General features: G+C 37.2%; 1 protein-coding gene across 1 annotated transcript in view; it reads left to right on the forward strand.

The window, feature by feature from the left end:
• ODAD2 (outer dynein arm docking complex subunit 2) overlaps positions 1 to 16,491 on the forward strand; it is a 114,722-nt gene that overhangs the window by 48,807 nt on the left and 49,424 nt on the right. The window contains exons 11-16 of the mRNA XM_042476158.1: positions 336 to 482; positions 1,352 to 1,561; positions 2,583 to 2,813; positions 4,659 to 4,769; positions 7,199 to 7,353; positions 15,428 to 15,670. Coding sequence (XP_042332092.1) covers positions 336 to 482; positions 1,352 to 1,561; positions 2,583 to 2,813; positions 4,659 to 4,769; positions 7,199 to 7,353; positions 15,428 to 15,670 — 1,097 coding nt within the window. The remainder of the gene's footprint in view (positions 1 to 335; positions 483 to 1,351; positions 1,562 to 2,582; positions 2,814 to 4,658; positions 4,770 to 7,198; positions 7,354 to 15,427; positions 15,671 to 16,491) is intronic.

Consider the following 16,491-nt stretch of genomic DNA (forward strand, 5'->3'; position numbering starts at 1 on the left):
AGTTCTAGGGCCAAACATGTCCCAACCTACCACCAGCACCCCATGGGCTGCACTATGTGTGATTTTACTTGTGTTTTTTAACTTGTAGGTCACTGTGGGGAAAGGTGGGGCAATAATAAAGTGAGTGATAGATCTCCGATTTACTGTGCCATCAGCAATAATTTAACAGGAAGAAATGCTAACAGCCAGAGTTAAAATATAGGAAATGCTCCCTTTCATTTTGTGTATGCACTGTGCATCAGTTTGTCTCCTTTGCAGTTATGTCCATTTCTTTGCAAATATGTACAGTAAAGTAGTATATTACCTTATGGGCTATTGATTATTCTATTCTCAAGGCAGGTAACCAGACAGCTACAGTAATTGCATTGTGTTCAATGAGAGATTTCAACTTGTCTCAAGAAACATGTCAGTTGGCAATTCGCGATGTTGGGGGGCTTGAAGTGCTGATTAATTTGCTTGACACTGAAGAAATCAAATGCAAGGTAAGTTTGTTTTGGGAGTGGCTAGCGTTTCATTTGGCTGATGACTGTCACACAGAGATAGCATTTAACACTGGGTCTCTCACCCTTTGTACAGCTGAAGCTCAGGATGATTCTGAATATTTACAGTAAAACAATGGGGAGGGACAAGACAATGAAATAACTCCAGAATTCCTACAGAACTGTAGAAAGAATTCTCAGACTTCTCTTCAAATATGCTTTGTTTAAATGTTGCAAATAAGAAATTAGGAAGTAAGCTAGAATTATCGTAGTTCAGCTGAAACAAAAAAATCTTTAAAGGTGAGTGGGGTTTTGCTGCAAAAGGTCTAGCTGTTTTACACACATGTGTCTTTCCCTCTTTGCCCTACAAGCCATCTCTTTTTCCGTTTTCTGTACCATGTAAGGACAAATAAACTTCAGAGTAATTTAGGAGATTATTGCACTGGTTTTTATCCTGTTGTTTTCCCGATGGAATAAACACATGTTTAAAGATAGGTCTTACCACATTCACCAGTCTTCAGCCCATCTGCAACCTAGGCTTATTCCGTTGTTTGAAATGCCAATGCTTGAAAAGCTGTGGGACCAACACAGGTTACATATGGGCTGCAGACAGGCTGCAGATGAGAGGATATAAGACTCATCTTTAAAGTTAAATGCGAAAAACAATGGGATAAAAGCCCATGTGATAATCTCTGTAAACTGTTAATCTGAAGCATTTAGATTCTATATGCCAAACTGTTTCTTTTTTTTCTTTTTTTTCTTTTCTTTTTTTTTTTTTTTTTTGTAATTCACAATGTACAGTGATGGCACTATATAAATAAATAATAACATCCATTAAAAAAGCTTACTATGTAATTTCTTCCTCTGAATAGATTGGTTCATTAAAAATCCTGAAGGAAATTAGCCAGAATGCTCAGATCAGACGTACAATTGCTGATCTTGGAGGATTACAGATCATGGTGAAGATACTTGATTCTGTAGATCAGGATTTGAAATGTCTGGCTGCCGAAACAATAGCTAATGTGGCCAGATTCAGGCGAGCAAGAAAAACAGTTCGAGAACATGGTGGAATTAAAAGGCTTGTAAGTAGGCTTTATAATCGATATTAGTTTGAGTATGAGATTTTTCACCTTGAAACTGACTTCTTTTACTGTTTGAAAAATAGAAAGATATTTATGTGACATGATATTGACTCTCACTTAAAAAACCAAATTTTAAAGCAATCTATTGATGGCTTACTGTGGTAGAAATGACCACTCCATTGGTCTGTGCAGGTCAAGTCCCTCTGTTGAAATAAGTATTCCTTTGAAAATTTCTAACCTACTCTTTTTAAGTAATAAAAAAAAACATCCTTAAGGTTGTTTGTAGAAAATTAAAAAAAAATCTATCATAATATAAGTAGGACATTTCTGATAACCAACCTAAACAACTGATGAGAACAGGACTTTATTAGTGCCAAATGCTGGATGAACTAAAAGTATATTTACTACCATCCCAAATGGAAGTTGAAATAGATCACCATATCCCCCCAAACTGGGTTGGGCCTGGCTAGTGTTTGAATGGGATTCCATCTGGGAGCTCCTGGAAGGGCTAAGAAAGAGTCCTGCCTGAAACTTTGGAGAGCTACTGCCAGTGAAGAGTTGACAATACTGAGCTAGATGGGTTTGCGGTCTGACTCACTATAAGGCAGCCTCTTGTGTCCCTATGAATACAGGTAGTGTTTTATAAGGAAGGAATTCCAGACTTTGATTAACCATTGAAAGGCTCTGCTATGGTCAGTCATTAAATGCTTCTCTTAGAAAGCGGGAGCATGCCACCCTGCCCCGATAAAATTGTAATGGTCATCCATATTTGTGGAAGTATTCTCAGAACAATCCCAATAGCTATCAGATTCTTTTAAATTTATAGACACCTTCTTGAATTGGGTTCAGAAAGTAATTGGCAGCCAGTGTTCCCTTCATTCAGCTCCCACACTGTTGAAGGCAGAGCAAAATCTACCTTGTCACCCCAGGGCCCATAAAACAATCTGTGGTTTGGTGTGTATGTAGTCACCTTTATTGCTGCGTTCATTAAATGCAATATGTGATCTTTCCTTTCTATCAGGTTGGGCTGTTGGACTGTTCAGCAACAGGATCAGCAAGTCCCACTCAGGGAAAGGAAATTGAAGTAGCACGCTGTGGGGCTTTGGCACTCTGGAGCTGTAGTAAAAGTGCCAAGAATAAAGAAGCAATACGTAAGGCTGGAGGCATCCCCCTGCTGGCTCAGCTACTCAAATCTCCCCATTCAAATATGTTAATACCTGTAGTAGGAACTTTGCAAGAGTGTGCATCTGAGGTGAGAATGTCAGTAACCTGTGGAACTGCAGGTGACAAAATACTTATGATCAGTTATTTATCAAAAACTATATAATTTGGATATCCAGTAAATATATATGTATATAATTGACAATTAACAAATATTTCATGATGTAGTTTGATTGAACATAATAGCATCAAGCAGCTCGCATTTCAGTTTCAGTAATATGTTTAATGCAATCATGAATGAAACATCCAAAAGCATTTTATCTTGTGTCAATGGTGATAATTAAAAATAACTAAATGAAATAGAAAATGGAATTGAAGATTCAGTAATATGTTTAATGCAGTCGTGAATGAAACAGCCAAAGACATTTTATCTTGTGTCTGTGGACATAAATTAAAATAACAAAATGGAATAGAGAATGGTTTCTTCTGGCAGTGTTCTGGATGAGATCTTACTCTAGGGTTGCACAGTGTAAAGCTCCAGAATCACTCATTATCTGCTATGCAACCCTTGTGTTGAATGGCAACATTGTGCAACTAAACCAAGACATTTGATGTGGAACTGAATGCACAAGCTAGTGCTCATGCACATTGTTGTGCAACATGCAGTGCTCTTCATTGTACAGAGGCATCTGTGTACACATCAATGTCCTATTGGATTGCATACACTTTTCACAACCTTGAACTGAATGGATCTGTCTCACATCAGACTGAAATGTTCAAGTGCTTCTGTAGGAGAACTTAGACATGTATAATCTTCAACAGCATTATGACCATGGATTTATGCTGATTTTACGTTTGATCCAAACTTGAGCACCAGTGTGGTGTAGTGAACCAGGGTTCAAATCCATGCTCAGCCATTGATATCCACCTAGTGACCTTGGGCAACTGAACAAGCACTGAACAACTCTTACCAAGAAAACCCCGTGATAGATTTGCCTTAGGGTTGCCATAAGTCAGAAATTACTTGCAGGCACGTGACAATAACAACCACAACCAAACAACTTGGTATTGCCTATACCAGAGATGGGGAAATTTTGACCCACCAGATGTGGTTGGAATGAAACTCCAATCAGCACTACAGTATACAGTAGTCAAGGCTGATGGAAGTTGCAGTCTAAGAACTTCCACAGATCCATTCCTCATTTCTCTCACATATAATAAAAATATATCCATTGTCTGTCTGAAAAACATTAAATATTACCACCAGTTAAAGTCCTGTGATGCATGCCAAAGTACTCAAGACCATCAAACAGTTTCTGGAACAGTCTCATCTTTTAAGAAGCATTGTCCCAATGCTAAATATTATGTTTCTGTTGTTCCCGGTGGCAGATTAATATTTTTACAACATCTTTTTAGCGTCATAGGGGGTAGCTTCAGTTAAGCCCTTTTAATTCTCATTTATTATATCTTTTACTTTCAATGCAAGAAATTTCAAGAATAATCTAGGAGAAATCATTTTTTGCCTTTCCCCTGGGAATCTTGACCTTTAATTAGCATTAGACAGGTATCAACTTACAATGTTTAGATCTTTGATAAAATGAGAGAAGAAAGACTGTATAATGAATAGCTCAAGTTTGAATCTGAGTGCCATTTCACATCTTTTGCTATGTTTACACCTTGAGCTATGGGGTCATCTTTGAAGTGGATCCACATGTTGTCATTCCAACCTTTATAAGAGTTTTGTATAAACATGTTTTGGGCAGTATGTAGTGCTTTTGCCTGTACTCCAGATGTTTAACTGTATTGCTTTCTACTCCAAATATACTCCAGTAGCACATTGTCTTTTGAACGATAACAGTTTGTTTGCTAGTGGAACTTTATATATTTCTTATTTCTTTGCCAATGGAACTTAACACATAATGACTGGCCTTTGCAGCCAAGCTACAGAGCTGCAATCAAGCAAGAGAGGATGATTGAGAACCTTGTAAAAAATCTGAACAGTGACAAAGAAGAGCTTCAAATGCATTGTGCCAGTGCAATCTTTAAGGTAAGGAAGGCTTCCAGGAACAGAACAAGTTCCATCCATAGGATTTTCTGTGATAAATGGTAGTACTAACTGGACAGTTATTTGGAAAATGGAACTTCTGAAAAATTCCATAACTCATGAGTTTATACATTGTCTGGGATGTATGGAGAAGTGCAGTGATCATGGGCTGCAGTTACATGAGGAGGGACTTCTTGCAATGGATGGGTTGCATCCCACGCCAGTTGGAAGAAATGTTTTTGCCAACAGTCTCAAGAATTATCAGGAGGGGTTTAAACTGAGTTTCATGGGGGAAGGAGACAATATTAAGGAAGGCAAAGGGGCTGGAGAAAATAGTCAAACTGACATAAAGGAAACAAGACAAATAGTGCAAGGACCCAACAGTGGGAGGCAAAAAAACTTGCACAGGCAGCAAGTAAAGAGGACCCATGATCTGTGATGTCTCTATACTAATGCACAGAGCATGGGAAATAAGCAAGATGAACTCGACCTCCTAGTACAACAAAGCAAACATGATATAATAGGCATCACTGAAACCTGGTGGGATGAGTATCATAAGTGGATGGAGAAATAGAGGGGTATAACCTTTTAAAGAGAAATAGGCCAAACAAGAAAGAAGGAGGAATAGCACTATATGTCAGAGATATTTACACCAGTGAAGAGATCCACTGGTCTAGGGTTTGATTTTTAACTTCATTGTAATTGATGTATTTTATTGTTGTAACCCGCTCAGATTCTTCGTGATTGGGCGGGCTATAAATAAATCATTATTATTATTATTATTATTATTATTATTCAGGACATCAATACTGGCAGCCAGGTGGAGAGCATCTGGATAAAAATTAAAGGGGAGGGAAACAACAAGGATGTTATGGTGAGAATCTACTACAGACCCCCCAGTCAGATGGAGGAATTGGATGATGCCTTTCTAGAACAGATGACTACACACTCAGAAAGGAGAGATATAGTAGTGATGGGGATTTCAACCATCCTGATATTTGCTGGAATTGAAACTCAGCAAAATCCTCAAGGTTTAGCAAATTCCTCACTTGCCTCAAAGACAATTTCATTGTCCAAAAGGTGGAAGAGGCAACAAGGGGGTCAGCTATTTTAGATCTGATCCTAACCAACAGGGATGACTTGGTTAATGGGGTGCAAGTGGTGGGATCATTAGATGGAAGTGACCACGTCCTCCTGGAATTTGTTATACGGTGGAAAGGAGAAGCCAGGCATAGTCAGACACGCATTCTAGACTTTAGAAGAGCAGATTTCAATAAACTTAGAAAAGTATTGAGGGTGATTCCATGGTCAGAAACACTAAAAGAGAAGGGAGTTCAGGACGGATGGGTGTTTCTCAAAAGGGAGATACTGAAGGCACAATTTCAAACAGTTCCAGTGAGGAAAAAAATGGGAGATGTCTCATGAAACCAGGATGGATGGCTAAGGAACTAAGGAACTTTCAACTAAGCTAAGTTTTAAATGGAACATGTATAAGAAATCGAAAAAGGGGGAAATCACGAAAAAGGAATTCAAAGAAATAGCAGGCATTGTGTATGGGTAAAGTCAGAAAAGCTAAAGGGCAGAATGAACTCAGGCTTGCTAGAGAGGTTAAAAACAATAAAAAGGGCTTTTTTGGATATGTCCGCAGCAAAAGGAAGAAGAAGGAAATGGTAGGGCCACTACATGGAGAAGATGGTAAAATGCTAACAGGGGACAGAGAAAAGGCAGAATTACTCAACACCTTCTTTACCTCAGTGTTCTCAGAAAAGGAAAAGGGTGCTCAATCTGAGTATAATGGAGAAGAAGACAGAATAGGGGAATGTTCCAGAGACTAAGATCCGGAACAATGGATGCAAGCTACAGGAAAGGAGATTCCACCTCAACATTAGGAGGAACTTCCTGACAGTAAGGGCTGTTCGACAGTGGAACAAACTCCCTAGGAGTGTAGTGGAGTCTCCTTCCTTAGATGTCTTTAAACAGAGGCTGGATGGCCATCTGTCGGGGATGCTTTGATTTAGATTTCCTGCATGGCAAGGGGTTGGACTGGATGGCCCTAGCAGTCTCTTCCAATTCTATGATTCTATGAATAAGTTACTATTCGTTTAAGGCACTATAATGCAGGGGGCAGAAAACTGAAGGGGCCAGGGGCCAATTTCCCTCCTCAAACCCCTCCTCATGCCACACTACCCTGACAGCACTCCCAATCTCTATTTTCATCAAAGTTGATCCCAATATAGTGACTTTAATAGAAGTTAAGCGCAATCTATTTCTTTGGGTTGCTTTTATTTTCATTGTAAAAGGAAACAAAACTTGGTTCATTAGAATTAGATTTATCCAGTATAACTTTATACTTATTTAATAGGTTTAATAGGTTTAATAGGCCTCTCCCAGGCACACTTGTAATTTTTTTTTCTTTTTCTAAAAACATTTAGTGTGCTGAAGATCAGGAAACACGTGACCTTGTTAGGCAGCATGGAGGCCTAAAACCTCTTGCTACTTTACTTGCTAATTCTGAGAATAAAGAACTTCTTGCAGCAGTGACAGGGGCAATCTGGAAATGTTCCATCAGCGAAGAAAATGTGACCAAGTATGTTTAGCTTTTACAAATATACAGAAATATGTAAAAGTTAAGATAATTTGATTTGGTAGTGAAATACATTATCTGAGCACAGTTAAGCATTTAATATAGCTCTGTATGATCAAAAGCATGTTTATTAACTGCAAATGTCTATGCATGTTTACTTTGAAGTGAACCATACAAACTCAGCTGTTTATCATGCTGAAATACAAAAATGCTAACATAATGATCTGTGTAGTTGACAGTTCAATAGTGAAAAACATGTAGTTCCCAAGGAATGTTTGTGTGTTTTATTTGGTTATTCTAGGTTTTTTTTAAAAAAATTATTGATTTTATTATAGAGCTAAAAACACATATATATTTACACTTTCACATTACAGTATATCACATTCCTTCTCTTCCAAACCCCCCTTTCCCCTCGCATATATTTCTTTACCATCCTAGATGTCTCTTACGCACATCTACTCATATCACTTATTCAGCTCTCTTCTTTGTTCCTCCTTCGTTATCTATTCCTTAGAACCAGCCTTCATTTTTAAACATAATAAGCATACATATGTCAACCATATATCTATAATTTTTCCTTTGTACTAGTTGCCATATGTCCCTTTCACCATCATATTTTTAACTTAATTTTTAACTGTGATTTTATTTATGTTTATGCTTTCTATCTCCTTTCACAAAAATCAATAAAGGGTTTCCAACTTAGGTTATCTTCCTCATATACTTCTTCTTTCAGCAATATTGTCAGGTTGTCCATATCTATAACCTCAGCGGATTTTATTAACTATTCATCTATTGTCGGGACTTCATTATCTTTCCATCTCTTTGCAATTATTATTCTTGCTGTAGAAATTACGTATAATATTTGTTTCAGTTTCTTTCTTACATTCACTTCCTCTACTATATTCAATAAGCACAATTCTGGCTTTAGGTACATCTTAATTCCCAATATATCTTGTATTATTCTGTGGACCTCTATCCAAAAAATTTTAACCCATGGACATGTCCACCACATATGATAATAGGATCCTATACCATCATTGCATTTCCAACATCTATCATTTTTACCTTTATTAATTTTCGCTAATTTTTCAGGGGATAGGTGCCATCTATAAAGCATTTTCACAATGTTTTCTTTAATATCTACACAAGATGTAAATTTCAAGTCTCTTCCCCATGCCCTTTCCCAGTTTGTTAATGAAATATTTTGTGTTATATTTCTCACCCATTGGATCATGTTACTTTTAATGGTCTCTGTGGCTTCTAGTTGTAACTTCAAACAAACCTTATAGAATTTTGAAATTAATCCATTTTTCCCTTTTCCCCAGATTTGCCCAATTCCGTTTTTATTTGTGTTATTCCCTCTTGTTTCATATGCATCTTAAACCTAATTTTGAGTTGATGATATGGAAACCAGCTTATGTTTATTCATTCCGCCATTAATTCCTCCTGGCTTTTCATGGATATTTTTCGATTTTCCATATATATTATATCTTTATATTTTAGCCATTTCTTTTCAGAAGCTTCAGTTCTAATTAAAAAAGCTTCCTGAGGTGATACTCAGTCTGGTATCTGTGTATATATTTTCTTTTTATATAGTTTCCATACTCTCAACAGGGATCTCCTAATTATATTTTCATTAAATTGTCTATTTTTTTTCTGTTTTCCTGTACCCGTGCCACCCATAGATGTTGTTGAAACCCTCCAGATCTAACAATTGTTTATTCTCTAATTGTATCCATTCTTGAATCCATGCCATGCAACATGCATAGTAATATGTTTTTAAATCCAGCATCGCTAATCCACCTCTTTCCTTACTGTCAGTTAAGGAATTCCATTTTATTCTCACTTCCCTTCCTCCCCATATAAACTTGGCCAAATCCTGTCTCCATTTTACAAAGATTGAATAGTTTAAAATAATCAGTAAATTTCGGAAAATAAAAAGAATCTTCGGTAATATATTCATCTTAATTAGTGCTATTTTCCCTAAGAAGGAAAGCCTTAATTTTGACCATTTATTTAACTTCATTTTTATTTCTCTCCAACTCATTTCATAATTATTTTTAAATAAATCAACTGTTCTTTTTGTTAACGTTATGCCTAAATATTTAATTTTTTTTCTCTATTCATATTTCCGATATTTTTTGAAGTTGTTCTTGCCATTGTTTTGTTGTATTAAACGTCATGAGTGCAGATTTATTTTTATTAATCTCTAACCCTGCGCATAAACCATATTCGCCTATTGTTTCGTAAATACTTGATATTCCCTGTATGGGATCCTCAATTTTCAAAACCATATCACCTGCATAGGCCCGAATTTTAAATTCTTGCCCCCTTATTTTAGCCCCTTTGATTTGGCTATTTTCCCTTATATTATTGCATAATATATCCAAACACATTATAAATAAAAGCAGAGATAGTGGGCAGCCCTGTCTGGTTCCTTTAATAATTTGGGAAGCTTCTGTTTTGACCTCACTTATAATTATGCTTGCTCTCTGGTTAGTATATATTTTCTCCATCCAATTTATTATATTTTTCCCCATATCTAAATTCTTTATTAATTGTATTATAAATTGCCAATTCACCCTATCAAATGCCTTCTCAGTGTCTAAGAAAACCATCGCTGCCTCCTTTCCTGGGTTTTTTTCATAATATTCTATTAAATTTATCACTGCTCTCATGTTTTGTTTAATATGTCTTTGCGGCAAAAATCCGCAATGGTCTTCTTTTATCCAATTCTTTATTACTTTTTTGATTCTTTCAGCTAATATAGAGGAAAATATTTTATAATCCAAATTTAGAAGAGATATTGGTCTATAATTTCTTGTAGTTGTCGAATCTTTGCCCTCCTTTGGAATTAAAACTATGTTTGCTTCTTTCCACATTTCTGGAATTCCATTACTTTGTATTTCGTTAAACATATCTTTTAATGAGCCTATTAATTCCTCTTTGAAGTTTTTATAATATCCTTTTGAAAACCCATCCAGTACCGGGGCCTTTCCCTCTTTCATTTTATCTATAGTCTCATTTATCTCTCCCACCTTAATTTCTCTATTCAACATATTCAGTATTTCTTCATTACATTTTGTTTTTTTGATCCCCTTTAAGTAATCTATTACTTTCTCATTGTGTTGTTTTTTATCTGTAGTCTCTCTGTACAATTCCTCATAGTATTTAAAGAATATATTTCTAATTTCTTTCTGTCCTGTATAGGTCACTCCTCCCTCATGAATAACGTTTATTATACTTTTTTCCTTTTTCTTTCTAACTTTGTAGGCCAACCAATTTCCAATTTTATTTCCCCATTCGAATTGCTTTTGTTTTATAAATCTTAATTTTTTACTCAATTCCTCTGACATTTTACCCTCTAATTGGTTTTTTACTATCTGTAATTTGTTTTTTGCTTTACTACTATCTGGATCTCTAACTAGTCTCTCTTCCTATTCCTGTATTTTCTTTGAAATTTCTTCTATTTCCTTTTTCTTTATTTTATTTTTCGCAGCTTTTTTCTTTATCAGGAAGCCTCTAATGAACGCTTTCGATGCGTCCCATATTGTTTTCATCTTTACTTCATCGTCTTTATTTATTTTAAAGAACCAAATTAGTTCTTCTTTCACTTGTTTCCTTATGTTTTCATCATTCAGCAAGTTCTCGTCTAACTTCCAAAAATATTCTTGTCTTATGTGTTCAATGTCCAGTAAAATTTGATTCTGATCCGAAATTTTATTGGGTTTTATTTTAATCTCTTTTTTCTTTTATCAGGTCTTTTGAAATAACGAACATATCTATTCTTGACCTCAAATTTTGGGGAATTGAGTAAAAAGTGTAGTGTCTTTCATCTTTATGTTTGTATCTCCATGGGTCTATTAAGGAAAGAAAATCTTTAAGTTTAAAGAAAGAGTCTGGTAATTTTCCTTGTTTTTCTGAAATTCCTTTCCTGGAGAATCCATCAACTGTTGGGTCAAGTACACCACTCCAATCTCCCATGAAAACAAACTGTTCATAATTCTGGTCTTTAATTTTGTTTAGAAGTTTTTTTGAAAAATTTACTTTTCCTTTCAGTAGAGGCATATACTCTTAAAGTTTTTGTTTCTTTTAAACTAATTTCTATACCGATTACTCTTCCCTCTATGTCATTTATAATCTCTTTTGCTGTAATGGGATTATTGACAGATATTGCCATTTCCCCCTTTCTTTTATCCCCCACACTTATAAACACTTGTCCTAATTTAGGGTTTTTCAGGTATTTTTCCTCTTTTTTCTTTATTTTTGTTTCCTGAATGCCAATTACATCCACCTTTTCTTTTTCTAATATGTGAAAAATCTGGTTTCTTTTATATTTTGAATTTACCCCTTTTACGTTACAGGAAAGGAATTTCATTTTCTGTGTTATGTTATAATTTTAAACTTATATATCAGTCCTCTTCTGATCCCCACATTGGGTCTTCTTCTAGGTTTACCTCCTCATTGTCATCGTCAATCACTGCTTCCATCTCTAAACTCGTTGGCAGGCAAACTTCTCTTCCCCCTGTTGCGCCAATTTGGGATTCCTGATCTTTTACTTTGTCTATGTCTCTATCCTTTTCTCTGTCTCTTTTCTTTTCTTCCTCTTGTTCCTTCTCTTTTCCAGTCTTATCCTCTCTAAACCATCTATTATAAAACCTTTTGGCTTTTTCGATCGAGTCAATTTTATACAGTTTTTGCCTCCAATTAAATTACACTCCTTCAGTGGGTTCCTACCTGTATCTAATATTTTTCATCTGTAACATTCTCGTCAAGGTCATGTACTCTCTTCTTTTCCTTAACATTTCACTGGGCACATCTTTGTAGAGCATTGGCGGGATATAGACCTCCGCTTTGCGGTGGTCTCCCGCCGGCGCCATTTGCTCAGCGCGGGAGCTTCTTTTTGCGGCACCTCTATGATGTCGCGAGGCGCCGCTGGCGCATTCGCGACGTCATAGGCGCCGCGACACGTCTGGACACTATGCGTCCAGAACGTAAACATGGAGCCCCCATGTGGAAGGGGCACCGCCATGTTGTACGTATTCTATACGTACTAGGGTTAGGGGGGTGCGGAAGCACCGCCCCTTCCTAACCCTAGTACGTATAGAATACGTACTATATGGCGGTCTATATCCCGCCATAATCTCTTTTCCATCAATTACCAATTTCTTCTTATAATTTGCTTGAATGATTTTGTCCTTGATTCTTTCTCTGATGAAATAAACTACTATATCCCTAGGAAGGTTTCTGTTTCTTGCCACTGAAGAGTTAATTCAGAAGATTTTATCGATGTCCAAGTCCAGATATTCAGGGGTGCTGTCTATCATTTCCGCAAGAGCTGGCACCAGATATTCATACAAGTCCTCATTCATCTTTTCTTTTAGACCTCTAATTTTAATACTTTTTTTCCTGTCCTTTATTTCTCTTAACATATTCGAGGTTCTTTCCTGTTGGCGTTCTCGAATTACTAACTTTGTCATCTTTTCCACTTCGCTTGTTCTCATTTCAAGTTTTCCTATTCTTTTTTTCACATCTTTCACTGCTTCTGATATTCCTTTTATTGCTTCTTTTACCTCCTCTATGTCTTCCTTAAAATCCTGTCTCAGTTCGTTTCTTGAATCCTTGATTTTTTGTCTTATATTAATTTAAGTCCTTTGAATAGCTTCTAACAATTTAAAATTTGGGTCTGATGGTTTAAATTCTTGAGAAACCCTTCTTATTAAACTTTGTTTGGGTTCTTGCCACTGTGGTGACTTTTTATCTTTCTCTCTGTTAGACATCCCTCTCATTATTATTTATGTAAATGTTGACATCATATTTTTGCACTAAAATTGACTTTACTGTAATTTTGTCCTCCGCCTTTACGGTGGCGCAGTTGCCTTTACTATAGTCTTCCCTCTTATAGTTGTTTCTTATTTTTCTTCCTCCCTCTCTTTTACTTCTTCTTCGGTCTTGCCTTTCTTGCGCACTTCCTTTATATTTTATTGTTTATGCTAGATAACATGTGCTTCCTGACCTTGAAAATGCTCCACTGTCTTTCTCCTTATTTTAATTTTATTTTTTCTCCTCTTTACTCCGTCTTTATATCTTCCTCTTCTAATCTCCCCCAACCTTTCCGTCTTGACCCCAACCTCTCCACAGCCTCTATTCTACTTTTCCAAACTGTCCCCTCTTCCTTTCCAGCCTCTCCGTCTGCTTCTAATTCTTGTCTGGTGTTGTCTGCTTCTCATTCTGTCTTTCCTTCGTCTACTTCTCCTCCAGGTCCGCTGTCATCTGCTTCTTGTCCTAGACTCCTTTAGTCCTCTTCACTTCCAAAGCCAACACTTCTATTGCCGCCTTCATCTCCTTTCTTTCTCTCCCTCTGTCTTGCTCCTCTCCGCTCTCAGCTCCTCTCTGCTCCCTGTCGCTCCTCTTTTGTACATTCCCCTCTATGTCTCTTTAATCCTTGTGTCTTGCTCTTTACTTTAAGAGCATAGACTTCTCTTCATTACCAGGATGGATTCAAAAAATTGAGGATCTTCCCTTGGTAACAAGTTCTTTCAGGTCTATCTCTCTCCCACAACTCAAAGGAATAAAAAGGAGCTTGGCATAGCTTTGCTGTTTCCAGCCTCACTCTGCAAATGCGGGTGCCTTCATCCTTTATTGTCTCAGAGGAGATGTCTCAATCCCTTCTGGAATCAGACTCAATCTTTTTCCTGTTAGGACCCCAGATGGCCCATCTGAACCCCCCTTATCAAGGGGATTAATAAGCAGTTATTCAAGCCTCGATCTTCCAAAGAGACAATCTGTTTGCCCACAGATTGATTCCCAAACCACCCGCTACAGTAGTTTGCGACTCACTGCTCCACCATCTTGGCTCTGCCCTTGGTTATTCTAGATTTATAAGAATACCACCTTGTCTTGTTTTGTTAAAACATACTGCTAACCCACATGAATGTAGATATATATCTGGAAAAAATGGCAATTATAATTGTGTTGTCTGGACTATATATACCGTATATACTCGACTATAAGTCTAAAAATGTATGCCCCAAAATTAACCCCAAAATCTCAGATCGACTTATTTATGAGTCAGTATGGTAATGTGATATCAGCTGTTTCAGGCTTCCCCATGCGGTCAGGAGAGAGTTTCTTTTTCTCTTGAGCCAAGCAGACAGAATCCTGGGTGATTGATTGCTGTTAAACAGAGTCTCTTTCCCACCCGCGCTGGCTGCTGCTGTCTAGGGAGTCAAGGGTAAAACCAAAGTTGAAACACTGAAGCAAAAAGCCTCCATTGTGGCGTGTACACATAATACCCTGAAGGAGCCTCCAAGTTTTGCCCTCGACTTATCCATGGTCCATGGCAAAATCCATCATTTTGGCACCAAAACCTGCCCTTGACATATACATGAGGCGACTTATAATCAAGTATATACGGTATGTGTGTGTGTGTATAGTCCAACTTCAGCTCAGATTAAAAACTGTACAAACTGAAAAATTCTTGGAATGGCAGAAAAGGCTAAGAAATTTCTGCTGAATTTCTCAGCATCTTTAGAAAAAAAAAATAGATTTCCTGGGATTTTAAGGAAGTAATGACAGTTGAACTTTTAGTGTAGATTTGCACCTAGAAAGTATAAGAGAAATACAGTCAAATGTACAACTTTGATTTTGGATCCATATTTAGTCATACTTAATGCAGACTCGCTGAAATCAGTGGGACCTCATTTAGCCATGACTTCTTGATTTTCTATTCTAACTGTAACTAGGGCGACATATGCACTACAGAAATAATCCGGTTTGACATCACTATAACTTCCATGACTCAATTCTGTGGAATTCTGGAAACTGTAGTTTGTTGTGGAACCAGAGTTCTCTGACAGAGAAGGCTAAATGTCTCACGAAACTACAATTCCCAGAATTCCATAGTACTGAGCCAGGGCTGTTAAAATGCTGTCAAACTGGATTATTGGCAGTGTGAATGCAGGCTAAGTCTGGATTTGGGGAAAAAATTATTCCCAGTTTGTTATTTTTGGAACATGAACAATGTTTTCTGGAAATATACTTCTAATGAAACAATATTTTATCATTTTTTAATTAGATTCCGGGAGTACAAAGCTATAGAAGCTTTAGTTGGGCTACTAACAGATCAGCCAGAGGAAGTTCTTGTGAATGTTGTTGGAGCTCTAGGAGAATGTTGCCAAGAACAAGCTAATCGGGGCATTATACGGAGATGTGGTGGCATCCCACCACTTGTTGCTTTACTCACAGGAACCAATCAGGCTCTTCTTGTGAATGTTACTAAAGCAGTGGGATCGTGTGCAACAGAACCTGAGAATATGATGTAAGTTTTTCTTTTTTTTAAAAAAAAAGTTGTGCACATGGTGGTATAGCCTATTTATATGTACACACACCCATATGATGCTTAACATGCTTATCACAGAACTGAATACAAGTATACCTCAGTTAGCATAGTCGATGTGTTCCTGGGCATTACTTCTTTAAACAGAAAAATCTGATACCAGAGGTAGAAATAGGATGAGAAGTATCAGGATAGGGTCCCACACCACAAATAATAAGAGTAGTTCAGCATGTTTCAGCAAACCTTTTATTCAAAACTAACAATATGCACATGTTGATCAGGTAAGCCTTCTGAAACAACAACAGCAGCAGCATGTTGAAGCTTTTTCAGACCACCTGAAAGAATTTTTCCCAAAAAATGCATCAGGGATGATATTTTTCTTTTCCCCACTTTCACTTATGATTTCCATCATAAGAAGGCCAGACTTAAAGATCTATGCGTTTTGATATGCTGGATTTAGCTGGTGAGGCAGGGTAATCTGAGTTCTCCTTTTCTCTCTGTTTTCTGTTCATGCACACTCACTAAAAGATTTTGGAGAGAGATTCTGTTTACCTGTCCTAGTAGATAAACATTGGCTGTTGTACAACCCCATTCCTGTCCAGTTCAGGCTTTGAACTCAAGCAGACGAATGGCTTGGAGCAGTCTCTGGTAGCTCCAGTCATGAGTGAGCCCTGATCGGCATGGGACCATGGCTGTGTTTGGGCCATGTTAGCTGGCCTCGGTGCAGCTTCTGGTCAACCTGGGGGTATGCGCCATCTGCATGCCACACTCCTGAATCAGCCTGAAGGTGGCGCTTTTTACCC

Source organism: Sceloporus undulatus, chromosome 6 (genome assembly GCF_019175285.1).
Source record: "Sceloporus undulatus isolate JIND9_A2432 ecotype Alabama chromosome 6, SceUnd_v1.1, whole genome shotgun sequence".
Lineage (NCBI taxonomy): Eukaryota > Metazoa > Chordata > Lepidosauria > Squamata > Phrynosomatidae > Sceloporus > Sceloporus undulatus.